At 42.8% G+C, this 23,074-nt stretch overlaps 2 protein-coding genes across 2 annotated transcripts in view; both read right to left on the bottom strand.

Moving 5' to 3' along the window:
* LOC117533163 (zinc finger protein 665-like) overlaps positions 1-23,074 on the bottom strand; it is a gene marked incomplete at its 3' end in the record, with an annotated part of 136,044 nt that overhangs the window by 109,394 nt on the left and 3,576 nt on the right. The gene's annotated exons all lie outside the window — the stretch shown is intronic.
* The window catches only part of LOC117533165 (zinc finger protein 2 homolog), a 30,352-nt gene continuing 18,152 nt past the window's right edge, over positions 10,875-23,074 (bottom strand). The window contains exon 3 of the mRNA XM_034196809.1: positions 10,875-13,542. Within this exon, the coding sequence (XP_034052700.1) occupies positions 11,489-13,542 (2,054 nt within the window). The 3' untranslated portion in view covers positions 10,875-11,488. The remainder of the gene's footprint in view (positions 13,543-23,074) is intronic.

Below are 23,074 nucleotides of genomic sequence, written 5' to 3' on the forward strand. Positions count from 1 at the left end.
AGAACTGCAGAGATACCAGACGAGACACCAGAAGAGACTCCTGTACGGCCAGGTGATTGGGTGAGGTTGAAAGTTCACAAAAGAAAGTGGGCTGAACCCAGGTGGACGGGACCGTGGGAAGTTGTTGAAATAACTTCACATGCTCTCCGGGTAAAAGGTAAAAAAGGAGCAAATTGGCACGACCTGACACATTGTCACCCTGCACCGGCACCTTCCAGAATGCTCTCGGAAGTTAGGACTGATTTGGCAGAGCCGGAACAAAACGATAAATAAAAATCAGATCAAGAAACAGTGAGATAGAAACAGCTCAAAAGACGAATTGTCTTTAGGTTTTATAGATTGATCACTAAAAACTGAATATCTATTCTTGTTTTTCATCTGAAACCTATTTTTGTTGTGCATCTAAAAAGAGTCCAAGATTTTGTTTTTTTCTGTATATGTTATTTTTGAACTCATCATTTTAGAACTCTGTAACTGATAAATGGATAAAATTGATGAAATGCCATTGAAAAAGTCAAAGCAATTATGGGGCCCCCTAGGGAGAAGAGTCGTAATATCATTGTTAGTTGTATTCATTACCATTTGCATCTTTCTGACTGGGTGGGGAGTACAGCATCGTGAAAAACCCGAATCCATTACTGCACTCGTAGAAAGTGCCAATATCACTAACAAAACTCCAGCTGTGTTCCAGACACTTCCATTTATCCCCAGAGCCAAAAGATCAGCGGAGAGACAGAAGGAGGGCTTAGAAATACTCATCCCCAGAGGTGAAGCGCTTACGGTCAGTCTTGATGTGTGTAGGGTTGCCAACTTCCAGAATTGGAGAAACGGGACACATGCATGCGTCGCGCTCGTGCGTGCGAAGATTTTCGGGTTTCTGGCGGATTTAGTTACTTTGTTTTGTTACTTTATTTCGGTTTTAGGGTTAGGTTAGGGTTATGTTATTTAATTATTTTGGGGGAGCCAGCCCCTAGGGTTCGAACATGTTTTAGGGTTAGGGTTAGGGTTAGACGTAGGACTGGAAAGCCCTAACCCTAACCCTCAAAATGCATAGAAAACTATGCATACCTATAACACAATACAAACACAATGGTCTTACACCTGCATTAGGCTACTACATCACATTGTACATCAGCATGTTCAAATCGGATAGGTGGGCACTATAGGGACATCTGGGCACCTCGATGTACAATTGGCTATTTTGTCCAAAATGTTGAAAAATAAAATATTTGAAAAATGGTATTAAGTAATGCAAAGTATACATAATGTGAATATGCACGGTACATCATTATTATACTTAATGTTATCCTTCAACCAACCTTTTTCCCAGCATTTCCCATCAATCAGCTGACTGACTCTCTCTCTCACACACACACACACACACACACACACACACACACACACACACACACACACACACACACACACACACACACACACACACACACACACACACACACACACACACACACACACACACACACACGTGTGAGCATTGTGCCTGCCCTGTCAACTGAGCGGTCCTAGCGCCCTTCGCATACAGCACACAAACACACAGGCACGCAGCCAGACACACTGCATTGCGCGCAAACAGAAACATATTTTTTATTTTTCTCTTTACACGGGAGTCCGGGACAAACAAAGTCCCGTACGGGACACGCCCCTTTTGGCTCAAATACGGGGCGTCCCGGCTAATACGGGACGGTTGGCAACCCTAGATGTGTGTGATGTGGTTGTATGTGGAGAGCTGCGAGACAAAACAGGCCATGACGTTTATGGGTGCATTCATGCTTGGGGACGGCCAGATGATAATTCATGGTGTCCCGGTTCAGAGAAGGTATATTGGAGTGCTAGGGCTGAAGGAAATAACAATCCCCCTGGTTTGGCGTTTAGGTCTCAGCTATCCTTTTCCAAAGGTCGCCATAGTGGAGATATGAGCAATAATAATAATATAATTGACCCCCCAGCTGATCCCTGATGTCACCCCAAAATACACTGAATCCCTCCTTCAGCCAGAACCAGAAATACCCCCTGCTAAATCTGTGAACAATCCACTGGTCACCTATCTGAGTACGACCTCTGTACAGAAAGTTATAGCAGTAGAAACAGGATACGAGGACACAAATTCCTGGTTAGACTGGGTTGTGTGTTCTGTTAAGCAGAGCAAGATGGCGGACTGTCTGGCCTGTGCGGCTGCTCGACCAAGTTTGGGAACAGTGCCATTTCCATTTAACGCCCACAATAACCCACAAGGACAGCTCTGTATGTACAAACTCTATGGACAAAAATCCCCAGCAGATTGTGTCGACATTGCTCAAAAGTATCCAGTGGTAAAAATGAATGACATTCCACCTGACTTCACGTCTTACAAGGGACCATATGACTGCATCACAAGGGACTACCTAAAAGGTATAGAAGTAGGAACTCTTGGGTGGTGCAATTCTACAACGGCTGTAATAAACCAGGATTTTCTCCCAGGTATAGCTATGCCCATTATGCAGTATCCCAGAGCAGATGTGTGGTGGTATTGTGGCACTAAAACCTTGTACTCAGTTTTACCACAGGATTGGACGGGGACCTGTGCTCTGGTACAGCTAGTGATGCCTTTTTATGCAGTACCAATGACGGCCGAGCAACTGATAAACATGGCAGTCCAACCCAAAGCAACCAGGGCCAAAAGGTCAGTCTTTAGAGGGAGTTTTGATTCCACTGTATACATGGACAGCATCGGGGTGCCCAGGGAGTTTAAAGCCAGACGAGTTTAAAGCTAGAAACCAGATCTTAGCAGGGTTGGAATCCATTTTCCTTTGGCCGACCGTAAATAAGAATGTGGACTGGATTAACTATATCTACTACAATCAGCAGAGGTTCATAAATCACTCCATGGACGCGATGAGGGGACTCAATGAGCAACTAGACATGATGTCTTTGCAGAACAGAGTGGCCCTAGATATGTTGCTGGCAGAAAAAGGGGGTGTATGTAAAAATGTTGGAACATTATGTTGTACTTTCATCTCAAATAATACCTCACCTGATGGATCAGTAACCAAGGCTCTGAAGGGACTCACTACTTTGAGCATGGAGTTGGCAGACAACAGTGGGATAGAGAAAACCCCCTCAGGGATTTCTTTGATGGTTGGCTGGGGAAGTACAAGGATTTCTTACTGAGTGGACTGATGTCTATCTCAGGTGTGATAGTGATATTGGCACTGTGTTGTTGTTGCTCAACATGCATCCGCACTTTAGCAAACCGACTGATTAATGGGGCCCTCAACCAGGAATACGCTAGGGGTCAATATCAGATACGTGGATATTTTATACAAGTGTAAATGTATGCACACAAGCTCAGATTTTTTTTCTGCAAGTGCTCACATCAGGTTTTACACGCTTTCGCATTTTGCACCATCTCTACCTTCATACACTATTAGCACTAGCAGTATCGCTAGCAGCCACATTGTTTAGGCTGTCAAATACGCTGCACCGTTTTAGATTCAATGAGTGTCTCGTTTGCAAATGCTTCATTAAGTTGCTCGTGTTACCCCCTTTACAAGCAACTAATTGAGTACATAGATTGCATCTTGCACTATCGCCACTACATTTTTTAAAGTGCACCCAGACCTTCGATCGCTTCGCTCTGTCCGCCATGCCTGCGGGAGTCTCACAACAATAATAAGAGCGCGGTTGAGAGAGATGACGAGTGGCATTTACAGTGGCCAATCAGAGGGGTCTCAAACCGGATACATCACACGGGATGAGGGTTCCCAACCAACCAGAATGGTTTAAAGTTAAACTAAGGAAGTAGACGTAACACATATACCGATAGCAGCACCGCTTGTCCAGCGGCTTAACAATACCGATACCGTCCAATCAGGTACCGGTATTGACTTAGTACCGGTTCTCCATACCCATCCCTAACCATTAGCAATGTTCAACCACTCAGAAGTGATCCCATCAAAGTGAACACATTGGGACCTTTCAGAGAGGTAGTTCACAAACCACCCACTGCATGGCTGGATATGCCTATACTGGCTAGCCTCTGCTTTAAGATGCGATGATCAACGGTGTCAAACGCTTTGGATAGGTCAATAAATAGAGCTGCACAACTCTGCTTATTATCTAAGATACTCGTAATGTCATTCACCACTTTCATTGTGGCAGTGATGGTGCTGTGTTGCTTTCTGAAGCCTGACTGATGTTTAGACAGGATGTCATTCGTACATAAAAACTCCTTTACCTGTTCACTCACTAGGCCTTCGAGCATCTTCGACAGAACTGACAACTTAGAGATTGGCCTATAGTTATTTAAAATAGTTGCCTCCCCTCCTTTTAGCAAAGGCAGGACATACGCTGACTTCCATACTTTTGGAATTGTGTTAGTGCTGAGGGAGAGGTTAGAAAGAGTAGTGAGAGGAGGAGCAATAAAATCTGCAGCTATCTTTAAAAAGATATAGCTCCCTTCCGACATGAGCGTGGTTCTCGGTTCTTGCCGGGCAGCCAAGTGGGGTCAGCTAAGAACAGGTTTTCGGTGTTTAGAGCCGGCTCCGCTGCGGCTGAAACAGGAAGAACCAGAGCTAAATCAGGCTGTAGCCCGCAACCAGTTCTGGACTCAGAACCAGAGAAGAACCAGTTAACCACCATAAAAGCACAAGAATGGTTCTTGAACCTGTTTGGTTTATTGGCAGCTTGCAAACCACTTAAGAGTACTGGAGTGTGGTGCTGTTGCTTTGGTCTGGATCTGTGAGCTAACCACGCCCCGCTGATTTGGATATAAGGAATGGAAATGTGGCATTATGAAATACAAGTCCCTGAAATAAATAAATGTGTATTTAAATGTACATGTATACATATTTATTGCCTCATTTATTTATTTCAGAATTTATTTCATAGGCATATTTATATATATATGTATTTATTGAATTATTTATGTATTTATTTATTTAATTTTGGCTTAAATGGCAAAGTGGACAAACTGTCCAAAAATCAGCTCCTCTCGTCTTTTCATCTTGGTTAGGAAAAGACGAGTAGAGCTGGTTTTTGGACAGTTTGTCCAAAGCCTAACTCTCTGCATGAGATTTAAAAGTCACTCTGACTCTTTGCAGTCTCAACAAGTGTTAGCAGGGTGTTTAGAGTCGGCGAGGTCCTGATAATTTATTCCGGTAAATTACTCTGACCTACTAATTGACCTGACCGAAGTTATTGAGTCTATGTAAGTTTGCTGCTTGGCTCAGATCCACCAACGTCAGCAAGATCTCACCTCTTCCTAACCCCCCCGAAGAACCAGGTTCAATTAACTGCTGTTTCAATTCAGACAACTCTTTTAAATCTGTTTAAGCGATCCCGAAGGATTTTGATATCAGTAAATGGAGTGTGCTCCTACCTAAGTGTGTGTGGCAGGGTGCAGTCTTACCTTTTAAGCAGGAGAGGAGAGCACAGGTGTCTTTTAAATTATCCCAATCCAACAGGTGGGATCAGTTTATTTGAAGAAAAATAGGTCCAAACTAATACAGGGCTTTTACCTTCTCTCTTTACAACATTATAATCATACTAAAAAAATGGTGCTGTGATCATGTTCAAATATGAAACTTTAATTCACAGTCATACATTTTTTACCAAAATGTTTAATTTCAACTGCCCAATTCAGTTGTGACATTTTAAAATTCTCCCGATAGAATTTAGAGGTATTTCCTCGTAAAAAGACCGGTGACAATAAAAAGCGCATTCAACTTTTCATTCACCCATTTATTCACATCAGTTTCATACCTTTTTTTCCGACACAGACGGCGGGTATAACATTCAAAAACACATTCCTATCCGCCAAGGTTTCGGAGGAAGATTCCTCACAGGTCGCGGGTTATAATATTCACAAACACATCTCTCATCAAATCATTCCACTCAGCCAACAACCAAGAAATTCGAGAGATATTTACCCCGTCTGGGAGGACCTTACCGAGAGCTATTAACCCAGCTCTGAAGGACACAGCCTACCGGAAGAGAGTCTACCAGGGGAAACCCCCCTCTCTCTCGCGCTCTCTCAAAAAACCAGTCTCTTTATGCTAAAAAAATCGGATCCAAACCCCAAAAAACAAACTCCTCCTCTACACCCAATTTGTGGAAAACTGGGCATGGCTTCTACTGTACAGGGCTGAACATGAAATTATATCTTATCTATATGGCTACGGACATGATTCCATTCTACATGCCTGCCTTTAACTCTGCAATAAGACCCTCAATAGATGGGCATGTGTCAGCGCTTCACCTTTCACATTTTTGAACTGCCTTTGTTTCCAATCATTAAGCTCTTCTTTACCCGCTTTTTAATAATAATCACTATCAGTAACAATACGGATGTGTGCTATTTTTCCTTTTTTAGCAAAAAGAGGTCCCTCAACAAATGGCCTTTTCCTCAGCACGCTGTACCTGGTATTGCACCCCTTTGCTTGCAAAGTACTTCACCTGAATTAGTTTTCATTATAAAGGCCCAAGTGGCTGCTTGGTCACCTTTCCGCAAACTCCCCTCTGTCAACAGTGTTATCTTTGGAGCAGCGGTTTCCTGTAAGGGTTTCAATGTTTCCCTTTGTGGCTTACTTCCTGAGGTCCTTTACAAACCACATCTGGATCAGACATCATCATCTTCCATTTTACCCATCTACTCATCATTGTTTCTGCTCCCTGAACAGTTTGTTTAGTAGCTTCAGATATTGAAAAATAAAGAGTGTATATGCACATTCTGGTACCTTGAGACATTTCCCTCAGGGCTGGATACATTTTTAATGCAAGTGCAAGATGCTTCTCTTCAGGAGAGAATTCTTCCTCTGTTCCTGATCAAGTCATGGACATGAATAACACAGATTTTCTATCACCCTGGTTCCTTATCTCCACACCTCCTCCTAAATCATTCGTGGCTAGATGAACTTCCCAAGTTTTCTTCTTATTTCGCATTGTTAGTTTCTGAGAATGGGTCTCAACATACTCTTTTGGTTTTTGATATTGTTCTGGTGTTAAGATTATTTTTTGAATCTCCCTCTTTTCTTAACAACTGGAGCTATGTCTATTTTAGTTCTGACTTGGTTAAGAGTTGATTTGTTCTTTGGTGAGAGGAACTCTTCCCCATGTGCTGGGTGGGGGATGGGTAGCCTGCTTTGGGAGAGTTCCTTAAAATCTCCAGATCTTCCTCTGTGCTAAGGCCATAAAACTTTTAATGGTCTTTCGTGGCCTGCTCAGATTTTCTTCCCCTCCAGAGGTCACGCCTGTCTTTGACCCCGTGTGCTGCGTGTTTCTGCAGCACCTCAGGAGCAGAGAAAAAAGATTTGTTTCCAAAAGTGCATTCTCCTTCATGAGCAAAATAGCACCACATTTAACTCTCCCTGACTTGTCTTTAAAGCGTTCTTTAAGGCTTGAATTGAATTTTCTGTTGTGTAACGGAAAATCCCATTCCCAAAAAGGGGTCAAAAGCAAATAGTTTAGTTGATTTTGGTAAAGTATTTGAGCTTTAGCTTCGCAAAAACGTTCTCATATTAGTTTTGAAGATATTTTTGGGGCTTGATTATCTGCTGATAGTTCCCACATAGGTTTTTTCTTAAAAGTACATTCAAAACAACCGGTATTTGTGGGTCATCTGATCACCACATTGCCTTCTGACAGTTTAATAGTCCTTATCATATTATCACACTGTGCTTGCATGCTAGGACCTATTCTCTTTGCCAGAGCTGCTGCTATTTCTCCTGCATGTTTTAGCTCCATATTAGCTGGGTTCATTAACATGGTTTGTTGATCCAGTTTTAGGATTTTCAATATTTGATATTATTATTTCCAACATTCCTTTTCCCTGAATATCATGTCTAACAATGTTTTTTCTTCTAGTCGTAGATGAGATACGCATTAATGGCATTTTTGAGCTTTTATCCCTGTATGGTGGAGGTAGGGTCTCAGACATTATACCACCTGCTTGTTGCTCTCTGTCCAAAACGGTAGTCTGACAGGAAACGTATTTTGGTCGCGGTACGCCCGTGGGTCTGGGCTAAGCTGACCAGGGCGTGCAGAAGCTCCGGATTTTGCTTCTGTGTATCCCTCCCTGTGTGGTTGGCTCCGAGTCATTAAAAACTGCGTTCTAACCTCGTCCGCCATTTATTTATTTTTGTTTGTTTGTTTTAAAAAAACAAAAATGTATTTAAGGGTTTACGTTCACTCTTTTATACACATGCAAGTTCCTAGGCTATTACTCACACCGGATGAATCAGTCCGGCTATACCGTCACTTGGTTCTAGGTTACTCTTTCTGGATTCAGCTAGTACATGCGGATACCTCAGTTAAGAGTGTTATGTACCGAGCTTCGAGTTTTTTCAACAGCATAGGTACCTTTAGACCTATGTTTATCTTTATTAAATCTCCCATTAACTCTTCCCCACGTTATGTTTTAACGCAAAAGTTCAAACCGCAGCTCTTTGTCAAGTCCTACCTATAAGTTTCAAAGTAATTGGACAGGTACTGAGCAGTGCTCCTACGGCTGACTTCACTAATAGCCACCAAAACCTGTGTTAAAAGGACCACAGGGGCTTCTCAATTTGGCTAGGGGAAGATGAACCTACTTTAGCTTCTTTAACAGACAGCAATATCCAATATAATATAACCCTCAGTCCGGTGCAATAGTATCAACTTAAATTACTACACTTTTAGGTTTAATGATATATTCTAGGATTTGGGGTAGGTATTTTAACAAGACTTTCAGCCTGTATTTCGCTGATTTGTACTCATCGACTTTTTTCACTAGGTCGTTTTGGTTCTTGTATTTTGACTCTGTAAAAGTATTATTTTTCACAGAGCCCCACGTTGGGCGCCATGTTTAGAGTCGGAGAGGTCCTGATAATTTATTCCGGTAAATTATTCTGACCTACTAATTGACCTTTCCGAAGATTATTGAGTCTATGTAAGTTTGCTGCTTGGCTCAGATCCACCAACGTCAGCAAGATCTCACCTCTTCCTAACCCCCCGAAGAACCAGGTTCAATTAACTGCTGTTTCAATTCAGACAACTCTTTTTTAATCTGTTTAAGGGATCCCGAAGGATTTTGATATCAGTAAATGGAGTGTGCTCCAACCTAAGTGTGTGTGGCAGGGTGCAGTCTTACCTTTTAAGCAGGAGAGGAGAGCACAGGTTGTCTTTTAAATTATCCCAGTCCAACAGGTGGGATTCAGTTTATTTGAAGAAAAATAGGTCCAAACTAATACAGGGTTTTTACCTTCTCTCTTTACAACATTATAATCATACTAAAAAAATGGTGCTGTGATCATGTTCAAATATGAAACTTTAATTCACAGTCTTACATTTTTTACCAAAATGTTTAATTTCAACTGCCCAATTCAGTTGTGACAATTTAAAATTCTCCCGATAGAATTTAGAGGTATTTCTTCTACTGTACAGGGCTGAACATGACCCGACATGTTCCATAGCTTATGGTATAAGACACACCTTCCCATGTTAGTGTAAAAAGGACATGATCCCTTTTTGAGGCCTCTAATGTGTTTCTCCTTAAGCCTGGAGCCCCCCTCCCTGTGAACTGCTGTCACAGGAGAGGGAGACAACGGCCTACTCTCTTTATCAGAGACACCCATAAATCATAGACCTTACACACTCAACCTAAACAAACCACTTTGTTTTGTTTATACTGTAACTATAGAAAAACCTAAAATATGAAGCATTTTCATTGTGGGTTATACAAAAATATAATTGATTATATTTGATTATAACTAACTTTCGTTTTAAATATTAAACATACTATGAAAACTCACAACACCCTCTTTTCAAAACGCAAAGTTATCAAATAGCAACAGAAAAAATTGTAAGCATACATACATATTCAAAAACCGTCAAGAAGCATTCTCATTATGGGTTTATACAAGAATATGATTGATCATATATGATTTATAATTAACTTTCGTTTTTAAGTATTCACTTCATACTATGATCTCAACAAGGGATAACAGCTAATGCATCATGGGGGTTGTAGTTTTTAATAAACTTTATAGAGATCCAGGGCAAGAAACAAACAGTGCCATCAAGGGGTGGAGCTACAGCACAACACATGGGGACAATACAACCTGGAACATTCAATAAAAGAGAACGACTAATATAATAGAGAATAAATACATAAATAATTAAATACTTATCCTGAGGGAAGAATTGGTTTTGTGACAGATAGTCCATTAATAACAAATTAAATATAATGTGCAGAAATACAAGTATATTGTTCTTATACTTTTAGTGTTCTCCAAAAGAGAAAAGGTGCTACATTTCATTTAAAAATAAACAGGAACTACTGAGCACATATTGTTTATCCTGTGTTTTATTTTTTAACAATATGATTTGTTGATTACAGCGTACTCTAACTTATTCTGTATATCTCATGTGTGTACCATAGAAACTCTGGAGGTAAGTATATTGTTGATGTTTATATGCATATAATTATCTCCTTTTTTAATAATAGTTTCAGCTTCAGTGCAATGCCTTGTTTATTACTTGTTTCTGCAACTAAATATATAAGTACATCTAATCTCATCTAAATAAACCTTCAATATTAAAGAGCAGAAAGAATGACATTTAAAAAGGCTAGTGTAGATTAAGACGGGTATAAAAAGCAAGAACACGAGTTACAATTCAGCGTTCGATATGAAAAAGTATTTTATGTCTGCTTCCACCCTGATTCAACGGAGGTGAAAGGACTTCAATTTGCATTTAACAGAACACCAACAATGAAACACATGAGCCCGAACTACAGTTCCAAAAAGCAGGAATAATCCTAACATTCCATCTGAACTCTGAACTCTAAATGAGCTGATTGTAATTTGCTGCAAAACACAAACAATATGCAGGAATGCGAGTCTGTTTCAAAGGCCTTTTTCTTTTAGTTTGGTTTGATGATATAAACAGAATCAAACTGGAAACATCGTACACATTCTCTATATCAATAAGTCATTGGTTCTTCTTTTAGACCAGAACAGACTGATAACTCAACAGGAACTATCAACAACATCCCAATGGAAGTTTAAAGTCACAACATTTCATTAAACAAACAGATTATTAGAGAAACTACTGCAGATTAATCAGTCAGTGGTTATACATGGTTATACATCAGAAAAGTAGTATGACAAAAACATTAAACATATTCAAAACTTCTGTTGATAAAGATGGAGTTTAGATGAAGTCATGTTTGAACATTGTCAAACAGAGTTTATTCAGCCAGACAGATTTTTCTCATGTGAATTGTCGTAGGAATAATTAATTGTCCTCTTTTTTTGTTGCAGATTTGACTTGGAAAATGTCAGGTTCAGAAGAGCCTCCAGGGTTGTCCTCAGTCTCTGGTTGTAAATGTCTCTCTGGATCTGAGTTCCTGGCTGGTTCTGGTCCTCCACAGTTCTCTCTATCAGCTCATGTGTGTCTTTAAAAATTCCTCTCACTGTAAAATATTTCACACAGATGAGGTGAATGATTTCTCTCATGTGTGAGCTCTAATGTGTGTAATTAAATTCCCAATATCTGTAAAAGATTTCTCACAAATTAAGCAGCTGAATGGTTTCTCTCGTGGGTGGATACTCATGTGGTGTTTTACATTTCCTCTCCGTCTAACTATTTTCTCACACAAAGAGCAGCCAAATGGTTTCTCTCCTACAGGCTCTGCCTCTCTGTTCTCCTCAGTTTGAGTTTGATGAAGCTGTGAGGACTGATGACCAACACACTTATGGCTTTTGACTTTATGACTCTGTGTGAATCTTTTGTCACAAACACTGCAGCTGTATGGTTTCTCTCCTGTGTGGATTCTAATGTGGCACTTTAAACTTGCTTTCACTGCAAAAGATTTCTTACAAATTGAGCAGATGTATGGTTTCTCTCCTGTGTGGATTCTCATGTGCAGATTTAAATATCCTTTCCATGCAAATGTTTTCTCACAGACTGAGCAGCTGAATGGTTTCTCTCCTGCACTACGTCTTGAATCACTGACAGGATCTTGTTTATTTCTATCAGAGTTTGAACCTGGTTCTCTGGTCTTCTTCCAATCAGCCCTATCTTCAGTATAAGGTTTAGAAGAGTCTAAAGGTTTGTCCTCAGTCTCTGGTTGTAAATGTTTCTCTGGATCTGAGTTCCTGGCTGGTTCTGGTCCTCCACAGTCCTCTCCATCAGCTTCTGTTTCCATGTGTTCAGCTGAGCTGCTGGCTGGAGGCTCTGCCTCTCTGTTCTCCTCACTTTGAGTCTGATGAAGCTGTGAGGACTGACGACCAACACACTTATGGGTTTTGACCAGATAGCTCTGTGTGAATCTTTTGTCACAATCACTGCAGCTGTATGGTTTCTCTCCTGTGTGGACTCTCATGTGTCTGTTTAAATCTCCACTCTGTGTAAAATATTTCTTACAAAATGAGCAGCTGTATGGTTTCTCTCCTTTGTGGTTTCTCACGTGGTGCTTTAAACTTCTTCTATGTGAAAAATATTTCTTACAGACTGAGCAGCTGAATGGTTTCTCTCCTGCACTACGTCTCGTATCACAGAGAGGGTCTTGTTTATTTCTCTGAGAGTTTGAACCTGGTTCTCTGGTCTCCTTCCAATCAGCACTGTCTTCAGTGTCAGGTTCAGAAGAGTCTCCAGGATTGTCCTGAGTCTCTGGTTGTAAATGTCTCTCTGGATCTGAGTTCCTGGCTGGTTCTGGTCCTCCAGAGTCCTCTCCATCAGCTTCTGTTTCCATGTGTTCAGCTGAGCTGCTGGCTGGAGGCTCTGCCTCTCTGTTCTCCTCAGTTTGAGTTTGATGAAGCTGTGAGGACTGACGACCAACACACGCATGGGTTTTGACATGATGGCTCTGTGTGAATCTTTTGTCACAAACACTGCAGCTGAATGGTTTCCCTCCTGTGTGGATTCTAATGTGCCGATTTAAACTTCCTCTCTGTATAAAAGATTTCTTACAGATTGAGCAGCTGAATGGTTTCTCTCCTGTGTGGATTCTCATGTGGGCCTTTAAATGTCCTCTCCGGTTAAAATATTTCTTACAGACTGAGCAGCCAAATATTTTCTCTCCTGCACTACGTCCTGAATCACTGACAGGGTCTTGTTTATTTCTCTGAGAGTTTGAACCTGGTTCTCTGGTCTCCTTCCAATCAGCACTGTCTTCAGTGTCAGGTTCAGAAGAGTCTCCAGTGTTGTCCTCAGTCTCTGGTTGTAAATGTCTCTCTGGATCTGAGTTCCTGGCTGGTTCTGGTCCTCCACAGTCCTCTCCATTAGCTTCTGTTTCCAGGTGTTCAGTTTGTCTTTGATGAAGCTGAGAGGACTGAGGTTTCTCTTCATCATCTTCACTCTTCACAGGGACAGGAGTGAATGTGGACTTGATGATATCAGCCTCCTCCAGCTCTTGAAGCTGCTCTCCCTCCTGACTGCTCCAGAGTTCCTCCGGTTCCTCTTTAATGTATGGGGGGGGCTCTGGGTCCTCCTGGTCCAGACTGGAGCTCCACTCCTGCTGCTCAGGGGGAACCTCTTCTTTAACCACCACCAGCTGCTGGACGTCTGCAGGAAACAGGAAACAGATATTCAGAGAAACTGTAGAGTTTTAGAATTTAAAATCTAACCACGATTAATACTTCATTAACTTTGAAGGCCTTATCCGTTAATTATTTTACATACTTTTCCAGATGCCCTGGAGAGTTTCAGCACAACAGGTGAGTTAGTACTGCCGCTGATCTAAAACGTAGTTTCACTGCCGGTTAGCAAGGCGTCGGCCGTTCACGGAGTGTGAGGCCTTAGCCTTATAGTTTGTGACCTGTCTGCAGAGTCGTTAGCTGAGAACTGGTGTTGGAGTTTCTCAGAGTAGTTGTTTAGCATCTCTCAACGCCTCGCTAAACCTGTACTTGGACTCATACAGGTGCATCTCAATGAATTGAATATCATGGAAAAGTGAGTTTATATCAGTAATTCAATTTATAAAGTTTAAACTTATACATCACATAGATTCATCACACACAAAGTGATTATTTCCAGCGTTTATTTGTTTTAATCTTGATGATTAAATTAAAGCCAAAATTCAGCATCTCGGAACATTTTAATAAAACATAAGACGAATACAAAATAGATGTTCTAATATAGAAATGCTGGCCTTCTGAAAAGTATGTTAATGTTCCTGCTGTCAGTACTTGGTTGGACCTCCTTTAGCATGAATAACTGCATCAATGCGGTGTGGCATGGAGACTATCAGTCTGTGGCACTGCTGAGGTGTGATGGAAGCCCAGGTTGCTTCACTCGCGGCCTTCAACTCGTCTGCATTGTTGGGTCTCGTGTGCCTCATCTTCCTCTCGACAATACATAGAATATTTTTTCTCAAAATCCTGACTTTTTTCCTCAAAATTAGGACTTTTTGTAAAATGATTAATTCTTCAGAACATCTATAAATGCTGGCCTTTTCAGATAACCTCAGAATTTGACTTTTTTAAACCACAAAATTCTGAATATCTTTTTCAAAATCTGACTTTTTTTCTGAAAATGGTCAGATGATAGAAAGGCAACAGTAACTCAAATAACCACTTCTTACAACCAAGGTATGCACAAGACCATTTCTGCTGCGACATTCAGGCGGTAGGGTCAGAAGACAACATGAGAGCATGGATCCATCCTGCCTTCTATCAACGGTTCAGGCTGGAGGTGGTGATGTAAGGGTGGGGGGGGGTATTATCTTGGCATACTGTGGGCCCCTTAATACCAATTGATCATCGTCTAAACGGCACCTCATCTGCCCCAGTTACACACTCAAGATGGCACTCGTAGCTACCCACATTCAAATGATCTCCAAGTGACCGCTTGCTCCTGTTTACAGACCTGCTGCGATACTGTCCAGTGTGATAGTGATGCCAAATGACGACTTTATAACAAAGCTCTATTCAAACTAATGCTCTAAATGTACAGATATGATTGTGAGGAAGCGCACACACTCCCTCACTAACATTTTGGCTTAACTATGTGTTGTTAAGAAAGGTAGTCTATTTTTCTTCAGAATTGTCTTTAATTCAGTTAAAGTTATAAAACCAGCGTACACAGACAAATTAATAAAATGCATCTAAATTAATTTAACAGTCTTTAAAGCACACAATCACAAAGTAATCCCCATGTCCTTTGTTCAGACCTGGAAGCCATCTTGTGCCAGTGCTCAGAGGGGGAGTCCACCTCCAAAGCACTCCTTATGTGTATTTTGGTTTGTTCCTTGCTGGTGAACGCAGCACCAGGCATCAAGTTTATGTTTCTGATGTGGAAGGCTATGAAATAACTAACTAACTCCGAAAGCAAATCCCATATTTGCGAGCTATACATTTCATGAAAAAATCCAAGGAGACAGTGAGAGTTTCGACCAGTTTGTAACGGAGCTAAAATTGCTAAGTAAAGACTGCAACTACCCAAACAGTGAGGAAATTATTAGAGACCGGATTGTCTTTTCAAACCTTTATTTATCCAGGTGTATCCCATTGAGATCATTGATCTCTTTTTCAAGGGAGACCGTTGCTACAAACTCAAAGAGTGCGCGAAAAACTGCTATCTCACGGTCCAGACTTGACACTAGAGAAAGCCATTGACATTGCACGTTCACATGAGCTATCATAGCAGCAGCTAAAGACAATGCTAACCCCCGCTGCTAGCCACGACAGGCGCTCTGCTCACGCGGTTACCAGAAAACCTTTTAGAGCAGACCAAGCATCCCGTGGGCACAAGACGACATGGAATGATCGTAACAGCGCCGTGAGGAGCAAGGAATGTGGAGCATGTGGGAGGGAGCACAGTCGCACTGAGGACTGTCCAGCAAAGGGTCGCCAATGCAGCAAATGCAAGAAGCCCAACCACTTTGCTAAAGTGTGTAGGTCACAAACACAGCAGCCACAGACGAGATATAATCCCAGAAAATTGCATACCATCTCAAACAGTGCAGAACAGTCACTAGAAGAACTCTATATTGATGCCATCCTGAAAGAGCATGAAAACACAGATAGAGAACAGGCATATGCAGAAGTGTGCAGTGTGCATCTGGACCCGGTGACGACATTACCTATTGACGCAGCAACCACTGTAAGTTATATTCTTGTTTAATTAGACTTCTCTGTTTCATTTATTCGACTCTGTATAATTGTTATTGTAGCTTAAACGGCTAAATCGCTTTTGAGAGATTTTAAATCTCAGAATTGCTCAGGCGAAACCTGCTTTACAGCTCTCAGCACTCAAGCCTGCATTATTAACATAGGCAGGGCCAGTCTATTGATAGCGTGAAGTACAACCGCGTGACTCAGTCATCCTTTAGCTCAAAAAGCATTTAAATACCGCATTTAAAATCTGATGAACTCAGTGTGCATCTGGACCCGGTGACGACATTACCTATTGACGCAGCAACCACTGTAAGTTATATTCTTGTTTAATTAGACTTCTCTGTTTCATTTATTCGACTCTGTATAATTGTTATTGTAGCTTAAACGGCTAAATCGCGTTTGTGAGATTTTAAATCTCAGATCTGCTCAGGCGAAACCTGCTTCACAGCTCTCAGCACTCAAGCCTGCATTAATATAGGCACGGCCAGTCTATTGTCGCCCATCAGCTGTAGATAGTTAACTAATTAGAGGGCCGTGGCCCTACAGCTGTGAGAACTGAGCAATCAGGCGTCCATTTTGGGTAGCTCTTTCCTGGAGCGTCAGCTTCAGCGTCAGACAGCCGAAGACTGACAAAGACATTGGAGTCCTACGGGAGTCCTACGGGAGTCACAGAGGAGGCAAATCCTACTCTGATTGAGCTGGTGTCTTATTTCTCTTTTCTTTAGTTTTCTAGCCCCTCATGCTATAATCATGTGTATTTTCTCCATTCCTGTTCATGTGTCTTCTCGCAATTATCACTGGCCCCGTGTATCTCCTAATCGATATAACCGGCCTGCTCTCGTCTATCCCACATGCTCCACTGAGAGATCCAACATCTAGTTTCAGGTGGCCTGTGGAACTGCCAGTCAGCTGTTCCTAAGGCTGACTTCATCTCTGGCTACGCCTCCCTGCAGTCTCTGGATTTCCTTGCTCTCACTGAGACCTGGATTACTCCATCCAACACATCCACCCCAGCAGCTCTCTCCACTGCATATTCCTTCTCCCATACACCCAGACCCACTGGCAGAGGAGGTGGCACTGGTCTCCTGCTCTCTCCCAAATGGAGCTTTTCCCTCTTCAAGCTACCTAACTTCACTCCTTCCACCTTTGAGTTCCATGCCGTCACAGTAACCCATCCTATACAGTTAACCATTGTTGTTCTCTACCGTCCACCAGGCGCCTTGGGGGACTTCTTGGAGGAATTAGATCATCTCCTCTCACACATCCCTGAAACTGGCCCTCCCGCTGTACTTCTCGGAGACTTCAACCTCCAGACGGGGAAGATAGACGAACTAACATCTCTGTTAACCGCCTTTGCTTTCTCACTGTCTCCGTCCCCACCAACTCATAAAGCTGGCAATGTCCTTGATCTCATATTCTCAAGGAACTGCGCTACTTCTAACCTCTCTGTAAACCCGCTCCACACATCCGATCACTTCTTCATTTCATTCTCTCTACCCCTTTCCAAACATAACAAACTAATCTCTTCTCATCCTGCACTTGTCCGCCGTAACCTTCGCTCCCTCTCCCCCTCTACCTTTGCCTCGTCGGTGCTCTCAGCCCTCCCTTCCTCTGACTCGTTCCAACTGCTGCCTCCAAACTCTGCTGCAGAAACTCTCCTCTCTACTCTCTCATCCACTCTGGACTCTCTCTGTCCTCTCACATCTCGGCAGGCTCGTCAGTCCCCTCCTGCTCCCTGGCTAAATGATGCACTGCGTGCTAATAGAACCGTCCTTAGGGCAGCAGAGCGGAAACGGTGGAAATCCAAACACCGTGACGACCTCCTAACCTATCAGGCTCTCCTCTCCTCTTTCTCTGCTTCGATCTCTCAGGCAAAAAGCACTTTCTTTCAAGATAAGATCCAATCTTCCTATTCCAATCCTAAAAAACTATTTTCCATCTTCTCCACCCTCTTGGACCCTCCAAAAGCCCCTCCCCCCTCCTCACTTCTGTCAAGCGACTTTGTTACCCACTTTGAAAAAAAGGTTGATGATATTCGCTCTTCTTTTTCTGACTCACCTTTACTCACCGCTGGGTCACCAGACCTTCCTTCCACCAACACACTGACCTCCTTTTCCCCTCTCTCTCCAAGTGAGGTTCTTACCCTCATTACTTCTGCCCGCCCTACCACCTGTCCTCTGGACCCTATCCCTTCAAACCTCCTTCAGACTATCGCTCCTGATATTCTACCGTTTCTCACCCATTTCATCAACACTTCTCTAACTTCTGGTCACTTTCCAAACAGTCTCAAGGAGGCAAGAGTAAACCCTCTCCTAAAGAAACCCACTCTCAACCCGTCTGATGTTATAAACTACAGGCCTGTCTCTCTCCTCCCGTTCCTGTCTAAATCACTTGAACGCGCTGTCTTTAAACAACTCTCCTGTTATCTCCATGAGAACAACCTTCTGGATCCGCACCAGTCTGGTTTCAAGGCAGGTCACTCCACAGAAACTGCTCTCATTGCTGTCACGGAGGAACTGCACACTGCCAAAACTGCATCCCTCTCCTCTGTCATCATCCTGTTGGACCTGTCTGCTGCATTCGACACGGTGAATCATCAGATCCTCCTTCGCACTCTCCAAAAACTTGGAGTTTCAGGCTCTGCACTTTCCCTCCTCACCTCATACCTGAAAGACCGTACCTACAGGGTGACTTGGAGAGGGTCTGAGTCCGACCCTTGTCAATTAACTACAGGGGTCCCTCAGGGCTCTGTTCTTGGTCCCCTCCTCTTCTCCCTGTACACAAACTCGCTCGGATCAGTCATTAGCCCGCATGGTTTTTCTTACCACTGCTACGCTGATGACACCCAATTCATTCTGTCCTTTCCCCGCTCAGAGACCCAGGTCGTCGCACGCATCTCTGCTTGTCTAGCTGACATCTCTCAGTGGATGTCTGCTCATCACCTCAAGCTCAACCTTGACAAGACTGAGCTGCTCTTCCTCCCGGGAAAAGATTGTCCCACTCTTGACCTAACAATCAACATCGGCACCTCAGTTGTTTCCCCGACTCAGACTGCAAGGAATCTGGGTGTGACCCTAGATAACAACCTGTCCTTCACTGCAAACATCGCTGCTACAACCCGCTGCTGCAGATACACGCTTTACAACATCAGGAAGATACGTCCCCAGCTGACACAGAAAGCGACTCAGGTTCTGGTCCAGGCTCTCGTCATCTCACGCCTAGACTACTGCAACTCCCTCCTGGCTGGTCTACCTGCATGTGCCATCCGACCTCTGCAGCTCATCCAGAATGCAGCGGCTCGTCTGGTCTTCAACCTTCCTAAATTTTCCCACACTACTCCGCTCCTCCGCTCCCTTCACTGGCTTCCGGTAACTGCTAGAATCCACTTCAAGACACTGGTACTTGCTTACCGTGCTGCGAATGGATCTGGCCCTTCCTACATCCAGGACATGGTTAAACCGTACACCCCAGCGCGTGCACTACGCTCTGCATCAGCCAAACGACTCGCTGCACCCTCGCTGCGAGGGGGACCCAAGTTCCCATCGGCAAAAACACGTGGGTTTGCTGTCCTGGCTCCAAGATGGTGGAATGAGCTCCCCATTGACATCAGGACAGCAGATAGCTTACACACCTTCCAGACTGAAAACTCATCTCTTTCGACTCCACTTCAAGTGTTAGAACTATTAACGAAGCACTTTTATACTAATAAAGGACTGGCTTACCTAAAGCCAGTTGAGTAGCACTTGAAATGTTTGGCTCTATGAAACCTGATGTACTTTATGATTCTGTTTTCTTCAAGGTTGTGTCTTCCTGGTCGAATGTACTTATTGTAAGTCGCTTTGGATAAAAGCGTCAGCTAAATGCAATGTAATGTAATAAAAGTAGAAATAGGAGAAGCGAGGCACAAACTGAAGTTTAAAATGGACACTGGTGCTCAGACTCAGGCACGTGCACAGGTACGGGCTATTGTTGCCCGGGCAACGGCCCGTTTGCCATTTTTGTCTGACCGGCCCCTCTGGAGAGAGTGAGAGGTTTTTTTTGTTTTCTATTGTGGCCGAATAAACATGATAAGCCCACAATTAGTATTGTAGCGTCTCGCTGCGGGAAACACACCGGAAGTCAGCGCTGTCATCTGCCCCCAGTAACGTGACTTTGTTTACAATCTGACGGCTGGAAGCAAAGGAAAGCCCTCCGAGTCCGGCCTCATATGGCTATGGTGATCATACCAAATGCCCGCCTGGCTTTGGTGGCCAATCCCCGGGTCAATCAGTCCCCGCTTTTAAATATGCTTTTAAGACCACCTCTAGTGTCGGATTTTGGAAAATTGATTTTGAGTTTTCTCATGGCAGTTAGAGTATAGGGGACAAACCAGGGGATTTATCTTCCTCTTGACACCGTCGGTTATTTACAAAAAAAACACCTAAATATACTTGTTGTTGTGCTTCTGTCTGTCCGTGTCATTTCATCTGTAAACTACGGAGCCCCCTAGGGGACATGGAGAATAAAATTTGTTTTGAAAAAAATGTAAATGTTTTGCGAGATCTCAATTTTTTTTTTTTCTTCTCCATGTCCCCTAGGGGGCTCCGTAGTAAACTCCCTCACCGCTCGCTCTCTTTTCTTGATCGCCCTCTCACGGAGAACACTTCACTGTCCCGCTTCAGTGTAGGATTTCTGCAGTGTCTCTACTTCAGTTTGACCATCTCTGTTATTAAGTGATGGAATACTAGATAAATAAGTAACTAGATACCTTACCGTGACTGCGCTCATAAAGAATGATAAGAATAAGAATAATGCGTATTGAACTGGTTTCATTAATGAAATTAAGTGAGAATTAAGTGAGTTTATTTAAGGTAATTAGTTAGAAGCCCTATTTTATCAGTATGTCTGCACAGCAGTTACAATGGTCAAACTACATTCAAACAGAATTGTCCCCATTCTTTCTTTAATAGTTACTAACATTAGATATTTTTAATGAGATATGGACTACAAAACAAAAGATATCCCTGGTTTTCATTTAAAAAATCAAGTCACTGAATGCAAGTAGTTGCCTTAGCTTATTTTGTTCTGAAATGATGATGTGAATTACTGTTCAAATTAGTTAATGTAATAATCGTTTGGTTATTTTATGCATAGCCTAAAGTTACATTTCTGTGCTTAAGAATGCCTTCAAGAGGAGACTGAAGCAGAGAGAGAGATATCTGAAGGAGGCAGCTAAAAGGACTGCAACTTTGCAGAGCTGGATAAAAGGTGCCAGCAGGGCAGCTTCAGGTGAAGCCCTGTGATTATGTCAAGCAACTACATACATTGGAGTACACTAATAAAACAAATCAGTGATAAATGCAAAGCCTGTATCTGTGCTGAGTGAAGTTCATGTTCTGTTGGGGGCTAACCCCAAGCCTCCAGTTCAGAGCACATTTGAGAGGCTGAACTGAACACAGGCTGAATAACGCATTTAGCAGTTGGACATAAAAGTCAACTGAGTGTCACTTGCAATGAGTGTTGTGTTTTTATTTCATTAGCCTTTTACATTAAAAACAAGTTAGAATTTTCAAAAGGTCTTATGTTTTTTTTCGGGAGTGGAGGCCCTTTTTCAGTTTAGAGCAATAGCCCCTCCAAATGTCTGTGCACGTCCCTGCTCAGACTAGTTGTTATGTGCCGCAGTTGGTGCTTGTGTGTGTGCTTTTGTGTGGGTGTCTCTCTCTCCCTCTGATTGTCTCCAGGTGCAGCCTCTCCCCAGGTGCTCCCAATCCCCAATCAGCGCCCCCATAAAGGACCTGAGGAAGGCTGCAGTCGTTCTCTCCTTCTCCTCTGGCTGCATGTGTGCAGCCTGTGTCACGTGCTGTAGTGTAGGGTCTCTGTGTGAGGCCTAGTTGAACCTGTGTTCTGCTAATTGTTAGGAGATGTGCTCCAGTGTGTCTTTGTGTATTGTTTTACGTTAGTCACTTTCTTTTGAAAGAAAGTTGTCCTTAGTTAAGTTTGTTTTGCAATTTGGCTGGTGAGCCTCTTTACTGTTTTATTAATTAAAACCTCACTTTGTGGCTTCAGCCTTCAGGTTCCTCTCCTTTTTCTCTCGGCCGGTTATTTTGTGTGTTGTTACTTCCCTTTGTACCCCTAGATTTAGCAGGGAACGTAACACTAGTATTATACCAGCAGACACATTCCGCAAGATGTATGGAAGTGTAACACTAGGCCCCCCATCAAGCAAACTCTCAGATTATGGTGGGCACAGGATAGAAGCAGAAGGAACATGTAGACACGGTGAGAAAACAGCCATGATAGATTTTGACATAGAAATACAAATGCTCCGCCTCGGCTTAAGAGCATGTCTAGATTTAAACCTAGTCAAAATGATACATGTAGTTGATGCAAAGCCGATAACACACACAACCATGATGGAAGAGTTTGCTGATGTGTTTGAAGTAGGGATGTAACGGTACACGTACCCGTACCGAAATTATTCGGTACGGGCCCTTCGGTTCAGTACACGTGTGTACCGAACGAATATAGCGTTAAACGTAAAAAATTGAGAACGTGAACAACTTCTTGGAAGTAATCTCAGGTGCTGCGTCGCAGCATTCAGAGTCATTTGCTCACATTGGGTTCAACGCGTCATAGAGCGAGCAAGTCATTTCATTGGATGAGAGGCATACTATGAGAGCTGGTCAGAGGGATGCGTTCAAATGTAGTCAGTCATTTGAGGAACCGTCGAAATGGCGAACGCAGATAAAGTTGAGCTGTAAAATCCTCCAGCATCATTGAAGTCTCCGGTTTGGGAACATTTTGGTTTCGCAGTTACGAACAAGGATGACGGACAAAGACAGGTGGACCGAACCAAAGCTGTTTGTCGGCATTGTTCAACTAACATTGGTTACGCGGCTGGCAATACATGAAACTTGCACACTCTTGAAAAGAAATCACCCGAACGTGAATATCACCGGTACCAAAAGAAAAAAGACTGAAGTGCAAACCCAACTCCCGCT

The sequence above is a fragment of the Gymnodraco acuticeps genome, unplaced genomic scaffold (assembly GCF_902827175.1).
Source record: "Gymnodraco acuticeps unplaced genomic scaffold, fGymAcu1.1, whole genome shotgun sequence".
Taxonomy (NCBI): Eukaryota; Metazoa; Chordata; class Actinopteri; order Perciformes; family Bathydraconidae; genus Gymnodraco; species Gymnodraco acuticeps.